Source organism: Corvus kubaryi, unplaced genomic scaffold, assembly GCF_017639235.1.
Source record: "Corvus kubaryi isolate FWS band 111438036 unplaced genomic scaffold, C.kubaryi_AGA036_p1.0 37353, whole genome shotgun sequence".
In the NCBI taxonomy this organism is placed as follows: Eukaryota; Metazoa; Chordata; class Aves; order Passeriformes; family Corvidae; genus Corvus; species Corvus kubaryi.
In genome coordinates, this window is record NW_024581115.1 from 6,318,010 (window position 1) to 6,333,497 (window position 15,488).

General features: G+C 43.7%; 1 protein-coding gene and 1 long non-coding RNA gene across 2 annotated transcripts in view; one reads left to right on the forward strand and one right to left on the reverse strand.

Moving 5' to 3' along the window:
• Nucleotides 1-307: 307 nt before the first annotated feature.
• Nucleotides 308-15,488, reverse strand: part of LOC121666778 (myosin-13) — a 29,117-nt gene continuing 13,936 nt past the window's right edge. The window contains exons 20-40 of the mRNA XM_042032741.1: nt 14,912-15,048; nt 13,326-13,581; nt 12,518-12,760; nt 11,676-11,852; nt 10,918-11,063; nt 10,741-10,831; nt 9,582-9,971; nt 9,363-9,489; nt 8,836-8,954; nt 8,057-8,253; nt 7,385-7,568; nt 6,353-6,518; nt 5,446-5,570; nt 4,729-5,037; nt 4,440-4,643; nt 4,220-4,345; nt 2,920-3,090; nt 1,652-1,756; nt 1,477-1,572; nt 924-1,058; nt 308-559 (exon numbers count right to left, since the gene is read on the reverse strand). Of these exons, the coding sequence (XP_041888675.1) occupies nt 545-559; nt 924-1,058; nt 1,477-1,572; nt 1,652-1,756; nt 2,920-3,090; nt 4,220-4,345; nt 4,440-4,643; nt 4,729-5,037; nt 5,446-5,570; nt 6,353-6,518; nt 7,385-7,568; nt 8,057-8,253; nt 8,836-8,954; nt 9,363-9,489; nt 9,582-9,971; nt 10,741-10,831; nt 10,918-11,063; nt 11,676-11,852; nt 12,518-12,760; nt 13,326-13,581; nt 14,912-15,048 (3,519 nt within the window). The 3' untranslated portion in view covers nt 308-544. The remainder of the gene's footprint in view (nt 560-923; nt 1,059-1,476; nt 1,573-1,651; nt 1,757-2,919; nt 3,091-4,219; nt 4,346-4,439; nt 4,644-4,728; nt 5,038-5,445; nt 5,571-6,352; nt 6,519-7,384; nt 7,569-8,056; nt 8,254-8,835; nt 8,955-9,362; nt 9,490-9,581; nt 9,972-10,740; nt 10,832-10,917; nt 11,064-11,675; nt 11,853-12,517; nt 12,761-13,325; nt 13,582-14,911; nt 15,049-15,488) is intronic.
• Nucleotides 1,053-8,941, forward strand: LOC121666782. The gene is made up of 3 exons (XR_006016794.1): nt 1,053-1,154; nt 1,572-1,654; nt 8,854-8,941. It is a non-coding gene; the product is annotated as an uncharacterized LOC121666782 (long non-coding RNA).

Consider the following 15,488-nt stretch of genomic DNA (forward strand, 5'->3'; position numbering starts at 1 on the left):
GACGGACACGGACAGACGGACACGGACAGACGGGCACGGACAGACAGGCTTGGACGGACACGGACACACGGACATAGGGACACACGGACACGGACACACGGACATACGGACACACGGACAGAGGGACATACGAACACGGACAGACTGACACGGACACGCAGACAGACACGGACATACAGACTGAGAGACGGGGACACGGACATGGACAGACGGACACGGACGGACAGACACACGGACAAACAGACACACACGCATACACAAACACTGACAGACACTTGTCAATCTCATAGCGAATCAACAGTCCATATAGTCGCTAAAGCATCACCCAGGTTTATTTTATATATTTATATATATATAAACATATATAAACATATATATATATATATTTATGTATATATAAATAAAATTTCCCACAGGTTCACCTTAAGGTTGGCTAAATATATCACACACACACGCTGGGTTACTTGAACAGAGTAATGGATATCTGCTGGATACACAGAAGTCTCTATCAGGAGGGAGCCTGCTGCAGCTCTGGTCAGGAACCTCATTTCTCTGATTTCTAAATGTAGAAAAAGGAAGATAATGCAGAGGGTATTGGAGCAACTGAATTATTTGTGGTCTTGTTTCAGGTCTGTGCCTATTGCAAATGTTCTGCCATTTTATGATGAAGAAGTCCTATCTCCCAATTGTGCTGAAAAGACCTGGATTCTTAGAGTTGATCATATTTGGTCTGTGAGGCACCGAAAGGACTTTCAAAACACGCTGGTTTTGAGTAAGTGACAATTTCTGGCCTTTCTTTATGGGGACACTCCGGTGAAAGAGTGTGAGGAATGCAGCTGTGGCTGTATTCTGGGTGTTAGGGCAGTGATCTCTGTGACACTGCCTGCACAGGAATGGTCCCTCTCTGCAGCCCTCCAACTCACCTGGCTTTCAATATCTCGACTTTTGGCTCGCAGCTTGTTAACCTGACCTTCGGCAATATCAGCTCGTTCTTTCGCCTCTTCCAGCTCGTGCTGGACCTTGCGGCACCGCGAGAGATTGATGTTTGCCTGTTCCTCCTGGAAGTCAGACAGCATCGCCAGAAATGAGATTGCCCTGTTGCCACTGACACCTGTGGCTGTGCCACGGTAACATCACCCGTGTTGGCCTCACAGGTACATCCCTGCACTGCCAGTGCTCTGTGTGTTTATATCCAGTACCATCCACAACACGACCACTCGGGGCACAGAACAATTACCCCACTCAGTTCCAAATGGGAAAATTGGCTTTTGTGGCTCCAAAAGTGCAACAGTTCCGGGAGAGCTGCAGCTATGCCCACTCTGTTGTGAGCCATAAGTCTTTATAAGGTAAAGAATATTCAAAGTCAGTGGCCATACCTGTCCTTTCAAACTCAGTATTCAATTATTTTAATGATCTAGGGACCCCACCTTTCAGAAATCTCTACCCAGGCCCCACTGAAAAGAGTCCTCCACTCACAGCTTCCTCAGCCTGCTTCTTGTACGCTTTCACTTTTAACTGCAGCTTGTCCACCAGGTCCTGGAGCCGAAGAATATTTTTCTTATCTTCTTCAGACTGTAGGAAGTGAAAATCAAGTCAGCCTTGGAAGATGAACAGAGGTGATCCATGTAGGAGGGCAGAGGATTTGCAGTACCTGGTAAGTGAGCTCCTTCAGCCTCCGTTCGTACTTGCGAGCTCCTTTCAGGGATTCTATTCCTCGTTTCTGCTCGGAATGAAGCTCATTTTCTAACTCATTAATCTGAAACATAGAATCACAGTGAAGATGGCAAGCTGCCCAGAATGGCTCCTGATCCTGCTGCAAGGTTCTGTGGACCAAGGCTGCAGAGAAAGTGGCAGAGCAGGGCAGCTTCTGCAGCTGCTTCTTGGGTCTAGACTAGCTAAAATATGCTCACTATGTTAAGTTAGTGGTGACATAGCGTGTGAATCCACAGTTGTTTATAAAAGGAACTTAGCTGTGCATACCTAGAGCATTTATGGTCAAAATTAGGCTTAAATCTGTCAGGAAAGGAAATTGAAACAAGGAAGGGAGGGTTCTATGAATGTTCAGCAGGTAAATGGGGAAAATCTGTTTCATTTTCATCTTTCATTTGTTATCTTGGAGAGTGTCAGTGGCATATACTATTCAGGGACAGCATGGAAACCTGGCTGCTGTCTGTTCCCTTTCTTCTTGTCCAACTTCCACAGGCATTAAATCAGAGGTGTAAGGTGGCTTATGTGTGCCTGTGCCCCTCTGTAAAACTGCTGATTTCTACTCACTTTTCGAACCTTTTACCAGCTGCCTCTACAGCCTTCCATGGCAGCAGGTTTCAGAATTTCACTGCCTACTCAGTAAAGTATTTATTTTTATTTGTTTTAAAGTTGAAGATGTGCTGGTGTCTCCAAATGGCAGAGTCCCAGTCTTGTTTGTCAATACTCATAAATCTTTGTCTTTCAGATCCTTCTCAAGTTGCAGAGACCAGAACTGCACATGGTGTATTTATTATAGTGGCAAGAATTGTTGCCATACAACTCTGTCTTGTCCTCAGTGCCTTTCCTAATGAAGCCAATTTTTTTTTCTGTTTTAGGCTTTTGCTTCTATTGCACATTTAAAAGCTTCTGAAGTGTCCATTACCAGTTCCAAGTCCATCCCCAAGTAAATATGTTTCAAATTATTTTTCCTTAGACAAAATTACCATCTATGCCTTCCTGATGTCCATCTGCCCCCATTTTTGCCCACTCAGTTTTTTTGAGGTCATTCTCAAGTTCATCACCCACAGTGCAAAGTTTGGCTACTCAGCATAGCTCTCATCAAACCTGCTGGGAATACCTGGGGTTCTCCCTGTTTTCACCCTCCCAAGAGGTTCCAGCAACCAAGGGCCCAGTCAGAAACTTCATCTTAGTCTACCCAAGTATCCACCATACCCTGGCCTCCAGCTTCTGGATCTGCTTCTTCCCTCCCTTCAGTGCCAGCTGCTCGGCCTCATCCAGACGGTGCTGCAGGTCCTTCACCGTCTGGTCCAGGTTCTTCTTCATCCTCTCCAGGTGGGCACTGGTGTCCTGCTCCTTCTTCAGCTCTTCTGCCATCATGGCTGCCTGGTTGTGGTGCACAGTTATGTCACAAATATCCCCATCCCAGCAGTTCTGTGTGCCTGGGAGCAATGCCCAGCTTCACATTGGTCAGTGACTCTGCCCATTCTCAGTCAGTGCCCACGGCCTTGCTATGGCTCTGTCATACAAACAGGATCACTCTTTCTCAAGGTCTGTATTTCTAAAACTGCTCCACCTTAGAGAACAGACAGGGTTGATGTAAAGAAAAGAATAATCAATGCATGTGAGTAGCTTGGTACCAAAGTTCTATTTTTTAAGTTAGTCAAAATTGAAGTATCTTGAAGTATCACCAGCTAGCACTCTGCATCTCTGGGCTTCCTAGTGATTTTGTGTATCTGGCTATTTGGTGCCTAAATTTGCCAAAGTCAGACTTCTAAGCAGTTTTTGCCAATGAGATGACCCTGAGTACCTCAAACTGCACTGAAAAGCTTATGCCCGCTGAGATCCTCAGAATCTGAGATAAATGACTGTCACCAACGTGGCAGAGCAGAGAGGTCAGGGATCCTGCAGCACTGCTGCTGGTGGGCAATCAGGACTACACACTGGTGCACCAGGACTTGATGCAAGAGTGTCACCATTTTCTGTTTAATATTCCTATACCTTTCCTAGATGCTCCCATTGTATTGTTACTTCTGATAGGGTGGAACCTGCAGCCTTATTTAAATGAAACATTTATATTCTCTCTTTTTATTTCTTACATGTCTAGCATTTGTATAGAATTGTGTATGATTTTAGTCCTAATTTCTGATTTTCTGTGCTGTGTCTACACAGGCCTTTGTTTCAATCTACTCTTTTTCTATTACAATTTTGCCACCATCTGTCCTATCCTGCCTATTACATTTACTCTGGAAGCAAAAGTGAATGGGTATGGAGAAGGGGAGAGAGAATGCCTCCTCAATACAGACAGCTAGCAGGACATGAGGACCCTTTCTGAAGGGGTCTTCTGTGACAAGTAGTAGGGAAATGGCTGCATGAGGCCCATGTGGGAGGGATTGTGTGTCACAGGTATTTTCTGTTGAAGAATTGTTTCTCTTTCGTCTGACTGCTGCCTTTTTAAAGTGTAGAAGTGACTGTGGCAGTACAAAATGCAAGGGAGGCAAGCAAGAGGACTCACATCTGTGATTGCTTTCTTTGCTTTCTCCTCTGCATTTCTGGCTTCCTGAACGCTGTCTTCAACTTCAGTCTGTAAATGAGCTATGTCCACTTCCAGTCTCTTCTTGGTGTTGAGGAGGCTTGTGTTCTGTTGGGACAGTCAGCAGACAGGTCATTCCCACCCCATTTGTGCCACTCCCACACGCCTGCAGTAATCTCCTGTACCAGGAGATGCCGAATACCTGTGAGTGGAGCAGCTGAACTCTCTCACTGGCATCCGTCAGCTCCTGCTCAGAAACCTTCCGGGCTCGCTCGGTCTGCTCCATGGCAGCTCTCATCTCCTCCATTTCTGTCGTCATCAGATTGTTCCTACGCTCTACAATAGCAAGCTGCTCTTTCAGGTCATCATTCTCCCTCAAGGCATCATCTAAATGGAGCTGGGAATCCTTAAAAGGTGAAAGCACCGTGAGACCCAGAAGCAAGCAGAGTGAATGGCAAAGACCCACGGCCCAGTAGCCTTGGGGTCCCTACCTTGAGTTGCCCTTGCACAGCTTTAAGGTGCTTCTGTGTCTCTGCTGCCTGGCAGTTGGCATGGCTCAGCTGTATTTCCATGTCGTTCAGATCTCCTTCCATCTTCTTTTTCAGCCTCAAAGCATCATTTCTGCTTCTGACCTCAGCATCCAGCATGGTCTGCATAGACTCCAATACCCTCTGGTGATTCCTCTTCAGCTGTTGAATTTCCTCATCTTTCTCTGCAGTCCTTCTATCAACGTCTGACTTCACCTGGTTCAGCTCCAGCTGAACACGTAGGATTTTCCCCTCTTCGTGCTCTAAAGAGCCCTGTCAGGGTTGGAATATTGTCATTTGTCTCTGTGGTGTCCATTGCTGGGAAATGGCCATGCAGAAATGTGACCCTCAGCAGCTGGGAGGGCAGGTGTATTTACCTTACCGTGGACCTTTAGAGAAGACCAAGCACTGAAAAAGCTTTCCATGGGAGCAAATTCAAACAGATGGTGCAAAATGAGCTCAATTTTAGACCGGGACTGGGTTTTTTTTTGTGCATGATAGCATAGCAAGGAATGCCACATTGGTATGGCAGAGGAGCAGTCCCTGTGCTTTTTGGTCTGTCTGTGCTGTCTTACTGCACCTTTGGGACAGTTTCAGGATAAGCAGGAATATAAAACATACACCCAAATTTTCTCCATTCTTGGTTTCTCTAAAAGAAAGCCCCTTATTGAGGACACTTGCCTCTGCTTCTTCTAATGCTGCTTGTAGGTCACACTTTTCTTGCTCAATTTGCTTCTTTGCTTTCTCCAGCCCATGATTTGCTTTTCCAGACTCAGCAATCTGTTCAGTCAGATCAGAAACTTCCTCTGCAACCAGAAAACACATACTCAGCTCCTCTCAGATAGTGTGATCAGTGGCACCTGCAATTGCTCTTTGGCAGCGGGAGTGACAGAAGAGGCTCTGATGTAATGGGATGTAACAGTGAGAAGAAATAATACGTCTAGTCTTGTGTGCAGTCTTTATTTCTGATAACCTGCACATCCCAGTTCAGTGTGAAATTTGAAAATGAGAGGGACCAACTGAAGTGAGCTCAGAAAATAATGTCAACTTCCTCCAGGTAGTGAAATGACATCTCCAGAGACAGTCATGTTTGATTGATCTCTTTATGCTTAGATAACCCCCAGTGATCATTCAGTTCACAAAAAGGATCTGAGTTGTACTTCCTCTATATAATTAGTTTGCTTATTAAATGCCAATACATTGTGCCACAGCTACATGATCCTCCAATAATCAGGAGACACACAACAGCCCTCCGGATTTTTTCTAGTGGCAGTGACTGAAGAAATCTGAAAAAACTGAGTATCATCATAATTTCTGTCTATTCTGTTAACTTGGTCCCTATCCATGCATAGGATTACAATAGTGTGGAGGAGGGGGAACATCCTGAGGAAGCAGCATGCTGTAATGAGCTGTAAGCGTGTGCTTGAAGGTGACTTTATGATCAGCTGCACAGGAAGGAAAGTCACCACCCTCACGGGAAAATCATAAAGAGCAAAACCCTGGGAAGAGGCAGAGCTCTGGTAGTCCAGAAATGTGGAAGCAGCTAAGGGCTCATGGTGAATCTAAGCTGACAGACACATGAACTTACGCTGGAGGTTCTTGTTCTCCCGTCTGACAGTCTCAGCCTGGTCAAGCATTTCTTCATAGGCGTTCTTCATCCGGAAGATCTCGGTGCTGAGAGAGCGAGACTCCTTCTGGGCAGCCTCCAGCTCAGTCTGGCTCTCCTGGTACTTCTGCTTCCATTCAGCCAGGATCTGGGGTGACAGGAGAAGAATGGCCCATTCTGAAGCACTCCCCTCTCTGCACCTTTATATGACAAGAACCCAAGAGGCCTGGCCTATCTTAACAGTCTTTTGCTTTGGACTGTCCTCTGCCTGTGACAATCAACTCCCTGTGATCCATACTCTGGCTGTTTTGGTGGGAGCTACTTAAATTTGCCTCTTCAGTCAACACTAGTGCATGCCCCAAGCTATCAGGAAGAAGTTTGGTTTGACACCAGCCCAGACATCATGTGGTTCATCTGAAAAAGGATGTGTGAGACTTCATTGTGTTGCAGGAGCCAGTTGTCCTGGACTAAGCCCACCAAGAAAGGTCATATTCTACCAATTCTCTCCTGAGTTTGACACCACAGACCTGTGAGATCCATTTTTAGCAGTCTTTTCACTCCCACAGGGGTAGGCCAAGACACAGGGCTGTGCAACATAACTTGGTCCAACAGTGCAGATTCTTTTAAGTGTTAGTAAGGGCCGTGAAGGCTGGAACTTTACATGAGTCTGAGGCTCTGCCTAACCCCAAGGTTAGGCTAGCAGACTAGCAGCAGGGCTCGTTAGCTTGCATGTGAGTATTCACTCAGTCTGTTTGACCAGTCTCCCTTGTGAAGACTTCATGCTTTTTAAAACTATCAGAAGGTACTTTATTATTTGCTGTGGTCACCTGGGGTTACTTACACAGTGACTTTTTCTTTACCATATGTCCCATTATGGGGTCCTTACCATAACTTTGCTTTGGGTAAGATGCAGTTTATTTTACTGTGAGTGCAGAACTTTGATAACTTCAGAATTTGTCTTGTCCTATCAAACATCTAATGATGTTTAGATCTGGCATGGTCTTTTGAACAAACCTTGTCAAAATTCCTCTGCTTTTTATCAAATGCTGCACAGACTGCATTTGACCTCTCCACATCAATCATGAGGTCATCCACTTCCCCCTGCAGCTTCTGCTTTGTCTTCTCCAGTGAAGCACACTTTGCATTGACAGCCTCAATCTGCTCCTCTGACTCCTGCAGGCGCTGGGCCAGCTTCTTCCTGCAGGACGGGACATTCAGCACTGAGAAAGGGAAAATTCTGACCTTCTCAAGAAATGGACATGAAAGGAGTTTGGAATGAGAAAGATGGGCAGAGAGAGAAATAGATGATGCTGTGGTGCCAGGAGCCTGGGGTGTCACAGCACTCTGAAGTGGTGCATGGAATGGGAGAATACGTACCCAGATATGTACTGTACCAATGTGGAGAGGGACCAGAAATATGCTTTCAGTACCAACAGTGTAAAGAATGTGCCTTTTCAACTACTGAGATTAACTCAATGCACTGGAATTCTCCTTTATGTAGACACCCCTAAGCCTCTGCCCCTACTCCTCCTTTAAATATCTACTCACTCCCCTTTTCACTTCTAATAAATTACAAAGCACACTGCTCTGCATATTCCCACTACAAACATATTCTGATTTCCTTCAGTTCTTCACTCATTATGCTTAAATATCCTTCTACTTCCTCCAAGCCATCTCCCCACGTACTTGGCCTCCTCAAGCTCCTCCGTGCGCTGAATCGCGTCCGTCTCGTATTTGGTTCTCCACTGGGCCACTTCGCTGTTGGCCTTGGACAGGGCGCGCTGCAGCTCCCCCTTGGCCTCCTGCTCCTCCTCATATTGTTCCCGGAGCAAGTCACAGTCGTGGCGAGCGGACTGCAGGGCGTGGGCCAGGGCGTTCTTGGCCTTGGTAGTTAAAATTATACAAGTTGTCAGAACGCTAATAATTTGTGACTGGATATTTTTCCAGTAAAATATTCTTATCTCCCTATCCATGTGCTACAGTTGCTAGGGAAACAGAAGGAGAAAAGTGAGTAACATTAGGGACTCTGTGTTTCAGACTTGATGTTGTTAAACGAGGTCAGGTGCTTGCCCATCTTGTCTGGGATAACACTTCTCAAACGCATCTGCACCAAGTGTTTCAGGCAAAGGCAAAATAAATCCCACAGACAAGGTGAAAGCACTCCTGCTCTATTTCCTTTTTTTTCCCTTGCTTTGCTTCAGGGATTTCCAGTAGCAGTACTAGGTATGGGCACAGAGCTGCTTTCATTCACTTCTCTCATGTTTTTGAAGTTCAGAAGTCATGATGAGAAGGGCTTAAACTGTCTTGCCTATTTAATTTTTAGTGTCTCCTCTCTGTGCTGTATTCCAAGTCAAAGTTCAAAATTTTCACTGTTCTGATGTCTCTTCTCTGAGGAGAAATCAAATTTATTTTTTTAGTACATTGATTTATTTTAAAATTTGTTGTTCCAATTGAAAGCAAGTCACCTTATTTTCTTCCTCTAGCTGTCTCTTCAGCTCTTCAGTCTGCTGAGTGAAAGTATGTTTGCCTCGAGTTAACTGAGAAATCAAGGACTCCTTCTCCTCCAGTTGCCGAGTGAGTTCACCTAACATGAAAACATTGATTTTTTTAAATACAGAGATACGAGACATAAAACAAATGAATGACAGCAGCTGGCCATGTAGAAAGGGATTCCAAGATATAATGTGGTAAACTGAAGAGAGAGTAGCAATTGCATTCCCATAGGAAAAGCTGTTCAAGAGAAATGCTGTGCTGGCATCAAAGAAAAGATGAACTGAGCACAAACTCACATGTTCATTTTGACTGACAGCACTGCTGGTTTGGCTGTATGTGTCCTTGGGTAGAGTTTCTATGACTGCCACCAGGAGGAGATTCTACATTCTGAGTTTTGTTCAGCTCACCAAGTGAGGAATATGTTACAAAACACACACACATTCAGGCAGCATATTTAATTACTTGACACTGGAGTATTACATTTCATCAAGGGACGTACCGTTCTCAGTCTGCAGACGTGTTTTCTGTGTGTTCAGATCGTTAATTAGCCGCACATGTTCATCATCTTTGGCTCTGACTTCACTGAACTGGTCTTCAAGAGCTCGGCACATCTTCTCCAGATTGCTCTGTGAAGAGATAGAAAAAACATCCCTCAGCTCATCTAGTTGTTCAGAAGAGCAATGCTAACAATGAGAAATACTTCTTCCTGTGCAGCGACCTTGGCCTTGGAGACAGACTCCATGTTGCTGGCCAAGTCGTCAATCTCCATCTTCAGCTCACTCTTCTCCTTCTCCAGCTTCTGCTTCACACGTTGCAGGTTGTCGATCTGCTCCCCCAGCTCAGCGGTGCTGTCCGCGTGCTTCTTGCGCAGGGCGGCAGCCGTGGCTTCGTGCTGCAGCGTGGCCTCTTCCAGGTCACGGCGCATCTTCTGGAATTCTGCCTCGCGCTTCTTGTTCATCTCAATCTGAGCTGCTGTCGCCCCTCCTGCTTCTTCCAGGCGCTCGCTGATCTCCTCCAGCTCCCTCGACAGGTCAGCCCGATGCTTCTCTGCTTTAGCGCGAGAGGTTCGCTCTGCCTCAATCTCCTCCTCCAGCTCCTCAATACGGGCCTGTGAGAGTTAATTGGTTAAAAGAGGACTTTTAAATGGACAGGTTTAAAATTATCACTAAGGAATAAAGAGCAAGCATTCACATCCATTAATACAGGCATAGAAAGAGAAGTACCACTAGAAATTTCACTGTATTGTGTCCTAGGAGAGATAGTATTCAGTTTTGGAACAATAGTGAATGTAAAATCTGATACTTTATTTTATGTTATAGCTCAGAATGGGTTTATTATTTTTTGAAGGCTTTAGAGTTGCACTTTCCTGAAGAAATAGAGGGAGTGTCACTGGAAAATATAAAGGAATGTGAATTTCTTAGAAATTTCCCAGAAGTCAGGCCAAAACAAAGCAGTGTCCTTTCTCCATCAGCAAACAGGGTGGAAGGAACTTCAAGATGAGCAATCATGGGGTAATAGCACTGAAGAGAGCTCTCTTCCTGGTTCTGCATTTAGAAGGTGATCTTTGTCCTGATCATGACACATTATGTCACATTCTGTTGTTTTTTTAGAAAAGTGATTCTCTGTGGCTGTACATCTGTGACATTTTCAAAGCTGCCACAATGTTCACTAAGAAATTTCCTACATAGTCATGTGTGATTAGAGGCCAGAGTTTCTGTAAAAGTGCCCTTAGATGGGAACAGCACCCAGAGTCCCATATTAATGGTTTTATTAATGTGAGGGAAAATGTTTTTGTAGAATGATCTAAGAATAAATACCAGTTAATTCTAAGAAATTTGTGCTTGCTACTAAAATTATTAATAACTCCTAGACTTTACCTGAATCTCCTTAATTTTCTTTTGCAGCTGAGAACTTTGAGCCTGCTCATCTTCAATTTTACTTTGCAACTGGCTAATTTCAAAATCCTTTCTGTTAAAGAACAAGAAGGCAAATTCAATATGGTTAAGATAAAACATTAATTTCAGAATTCAGAGCATAACAAGTCAGTGTAATACTTCTTTAGCCTGTCATCCATTTGTTGCTTATCATTCTCCAGATCCATGATGGAATCCTGAGACATTTTCAGATCACCCTCCAGCTTTCTCTTTGCTCTCTCAAGGTCCATTCGCAGCTTCTTCTCTTGTTCCAGAGATGCTTCAAGCTAAAACACATAAAACATACTTTGAAAAACATGAATTATACTTCAAAAGTAACTATACTAAATTTAAAAATCTAACTAAGTTGGAAATTGATGAATAGAGAAAATAATCGGGGCATCTCCTCCTGTGTGGCACTCTTACCGTGAGACCAGAGCTGCTGTGGTGATTTAGTTTCAGACATTGAACTGTCCACAGCTTGGCTGTGCACAGTTGAAATAGCAGTTTTTGAAAAAACAGAAATTTAATTTTTCCAGTAGCTGCAGTTTCTAGCATATAGACTGATAAATATGGACAAATTCCCAGTATTCATAACTTCCTGGAGTATATGCACACACAAACAACTCTGCAGCAACCTTCAAACTGTCACAGCTCTCCTGCCCCAGCTAATGGGTTAAATCAGATCACAAAAGTCTACACTGCTGAAATACCTGGTGATGAACATCATAGATGTGCTGGATTCCACAATTCCCTGTCAATTAGCAATGATTTATTAGCTGAAATTATTAGAGCTGGCTTGTCTGCTTTATGTGTTGCTTATTCTCCCAACTACAGATTTTTAGTCTGCTGTAATCTGTCACAGTGTACATATACACAGCCCAAAAAGTTTTACTTACATCATCTACTTGCTGCTCCAGTTTGGTCTTGGCTTTGGCGAGGGTGCTGACTTTGTCTTCCTCAACTTGCAAGTCATCCAGTGTCTGCTGGTGGGCTTCCTGGAGGGCCTTTTTCTCCTTAGTGAGTTTAGAAATATTTTCATCCAGAGCTGCCATCTCTTCGGTGAGATTCTTTACCTGTTAGACAGCCAGCATCCATCCCGTGAGGGGATGCCTTGAGAAATGGCAGACTGAGAACACAGTGAGTGCATCCTTGAAAAACCTCGCATGCATATAGTCCAAATGCTCCCCGCAGAATATTTATATTGATTGTAATGAGGGCAGCAGCATTTATCATGGCTGAGAGTCTCATCTCTCTGATCCTGCAGTGGTAGAAATTCCTGCTTTAGTTGTTTTTGATCCCCAGCCCTATCCTACTAAATTTTATAGTGAAACATGCTCGATTTTCACTTTCCTCTGCAAGTTTTTCCCATTGGGATTTACAAAAGCCCTCTGAGTTGCTCTTGCTCAAGGAATATCTTTCCTGCATAGGATATATTTGCTATGAAAACAGCTGTAAATTCTCAGCAAGTCAGATTCTTTAAAAAGAGATGATCAAGTGCTAAGCATAGCCAAAAATAGGTTTTCCATAAAAGTGAAAAAAACTATGATAACATCACAAAGAACCTTAACAGAAACAATTCTGTCAGCTGATTGATTAAGTGAAAATACCTCTCTCCTATGCATTGGACACATCTCACTTCTATTCAGAGCACTTAGAGGTGACTACAATTTTCCACAAAACTGACAAGCTGTATAGGAGTGCTGTGTGGGGAAGAATAATTCCCTGATTCCTCTGTCACCTTATTCTCTGTTGCATGCTTCTCCTTTTCCACTTTGGCCAGAGTCATCTCAAGGTCATCAATATCTTTCTTCAGCTCTGAGCACTCATCTTCAAGTTTCCTCTTCTTTGCTGTCAGTTCAGCATTTGTCTCTTCTTCATCCTCCAGTCTTTCATTTAGTTCTTTAATTTTAGCTTCTAGCTGGATTTTACTTTTAATGAGTCCTTCACATCTCTCTTCAGCATCAGCTAGGTTTTCACTCTCCTGTCAGAACACATTGAAGGTGCATTATATTTATCAGAAAAATGACAAAGGACAGTTAAGACTTTCAAAGTTGGATGCTTTCTGACAGCAAGTGACATGTCCACTTGCACCAGACTGCTCTTGGCCATGTAATATTTTATTATCTTTCAGAACCTTACAGGTGCAATTTCAATCTCTTTTCAGCAGTATTCCAGAGAAAAGCAGATTCCACAGTTTTCAGTCCTGCCTCAGACAGAAAAGCACTCCTGCCCTGCCTCTGCATTATAATGGCAGCAGATGTGGAAACGGCCTATATTTCATCCCGAGTCAGACACCACTACGAGGAGCACATTATATATACTGTAGAATGTCTGATTCTTCCACTGGTGAGGGTGTTGGAACTTCCTGTATTCCTACTGATATTTGGTGTATGCTTTGCACCTTGCTTAGGTGTAAGTGACACGACCAGAGACAAAGCAGGGGAGACTTTGTCCCTATTGCGTGCCTGTTTATAGAGGACAATGGAAAAGAGGAGAAAAAGAGCAGCAGAGGAAGTGGAGTGAATCTGAAGATGGAGGTTACTCACAGACTGAACCTGGAGCTGCAGGTCATTTTTCTCCTGCACAAGCTTCACCATTTTCTCCTCCAGCTCCTTCCGCTTTGCCTCAGACTTTGCAAGCTCTTCCTTGGTTTTCTCAAACTCCTCCTTCATGTTGGCCATCTCCTTCTCAGACTCTGCACTCTTCAGCAAGGGCTTGATCTTGAAGTACAATTTCATCCATGGCCAGTGTTTGACATTCATGAATGCACGGATGTTGTATTGGATAATATAAATAGATTCTCTGAAAACACATGAAACCAGTTTGTGAGGGTGGTGAGACTTGAGCTGGAAACATACTCTGATTATTTGCCACATGGCATCAGCATTTACCTCAAGAACACTTGCACAAGAATTTTTTTCCTCACCTCCCTTGCTTTTATTAAAGAGTCATTTTAGGCCCTTATTGCAGAATGTCTGGTTCAGTAGCTTGACTAGTATCTATTGTCTGAATATATGAGGAAGAAATACTACAAAACAGACAGACTTCTCTGGCATATTGACTGGGAATCTCTGAGACTTTCCTCAGTCTCAAGGAAAATGCAAGTGCTCAGGTAAATACCAGAGTGAAGACAGACATCCTTCAAGTACTGCTGCTAAGATTACAAAGCTGGAAGTTACTGCCAATTGTGGGAACAGCAGCTTGGTGCTTTTTGGGTCACTCAAAATACCATATTAGAAATTATTAAGACAGAAACTGAAAAAAAAAAAAGGAAACACTTTTATGGTGTTGAACACAAAGGATATTGTTAATGCCCATAGCGCAAAGGGACATTAGACAATTCCTTGCAGAGAAATCCAGTAAGAGTTATTGAATTCTTAGAAACTATGGCTGGCTCAGGAAACACCTGAGCTAAATATATGCTGCAGAGTATTACAAATAAAAGCAATTATTTGGCAGAGTATCCTGTACATTTATGCATGCCTTGCTCCCCCTAAAACTTTCACTTGCCAACAACATTCAAGAAAGTTTGCTTGTTTTGTCCAGTGCTGTCACTCCTGAACTCTAAATTTTGCATGATTCATCCCATCTCAAAGGGGATGAATGAAAAGCTGAAGGGGATGTGGAATAGTTGAAAGTAAGGAGTACTTCTCTGTCCAAGCTAGGATTGTTCATCTTAGATGGTGGAGCCAGGGAAGGAAATTAAAGAAAGGGAGAGCAGAGGGTGATTACACCTCATTCCTTACAAAATCAATGTGATCCAATTAAATGATGAGACAACATGTTGAAAACAGAAAAACCTTAGCCCTTCTTCAGTTGGCTGTCTCTGCCACAGGATTCTTTAAAGGCTGAAAACAGTAAGTGCATTCCTGGAGGAAAGGTTCCTTGTTAAAACTCAGTACTGTGGTCCAGCTGCAGGGTCCCATTGCTAAACAGACACTGCCAGATTTTGTGAGACTCTCAGGAGGAAGCTGATTGTTTGTACTTGCTCTGTTTGATTGTTTGTACTTGCTCTGTTCCCCAATGATTTCTAAGGTTCTATCCCAAGGACAGCTTTTTGCCTGAGACAATGTATTACACCGATGGAGCTTTGGTCTGACACAGTAAAATCGCTCGTGTTTGCTTATATTACCTTCTTTCATTCATCTTTTTAAATTCAGTTCTCATGAGGTACCCTCTGCATATAGCTTGTGTATGAGTGATGAGGCTCACAAGCTTCTCATCTCTCATCTCTTCTAGGAGTCCCAGGAGACCTGCCTTGAAGAACACCTAGAACATAAAAAAGGGTCAAACAGTTTGAGGCTTAGGTAGATACATGGCCATTGACAGCTGATGCAGGGTAGTACAAGGTAGTTTAGGAAAAATGCCTGCAGGGGAAGGGTTTAAGAGCTAGAGAAATTTTCTGTCAGTATTTAAATCCTCAGTGTTCCTGTGATTCATGAAAAGTCACTCTGTGTATGACCTAACCATATTATTGTGGTGTTATTTGATGTCTGCTCCAGTGTAGTTTATGGAAAATTTATTTCATCCCTGGAAGTGTCCAAGGTCAGGTTGGACGGGGCTTGGAGCAACCTGGGATTGTGGAAGGTGTCCCTGCCCATGGCAGAGTGGTTGGAACTAGTTTATCTTTAAGGTCCCTTCCAACCCAAACCGCCCTGTGATCCTATGTCTGTTCAGTAATGTAGGCAATTGGTTTTTTATCCAGAGAT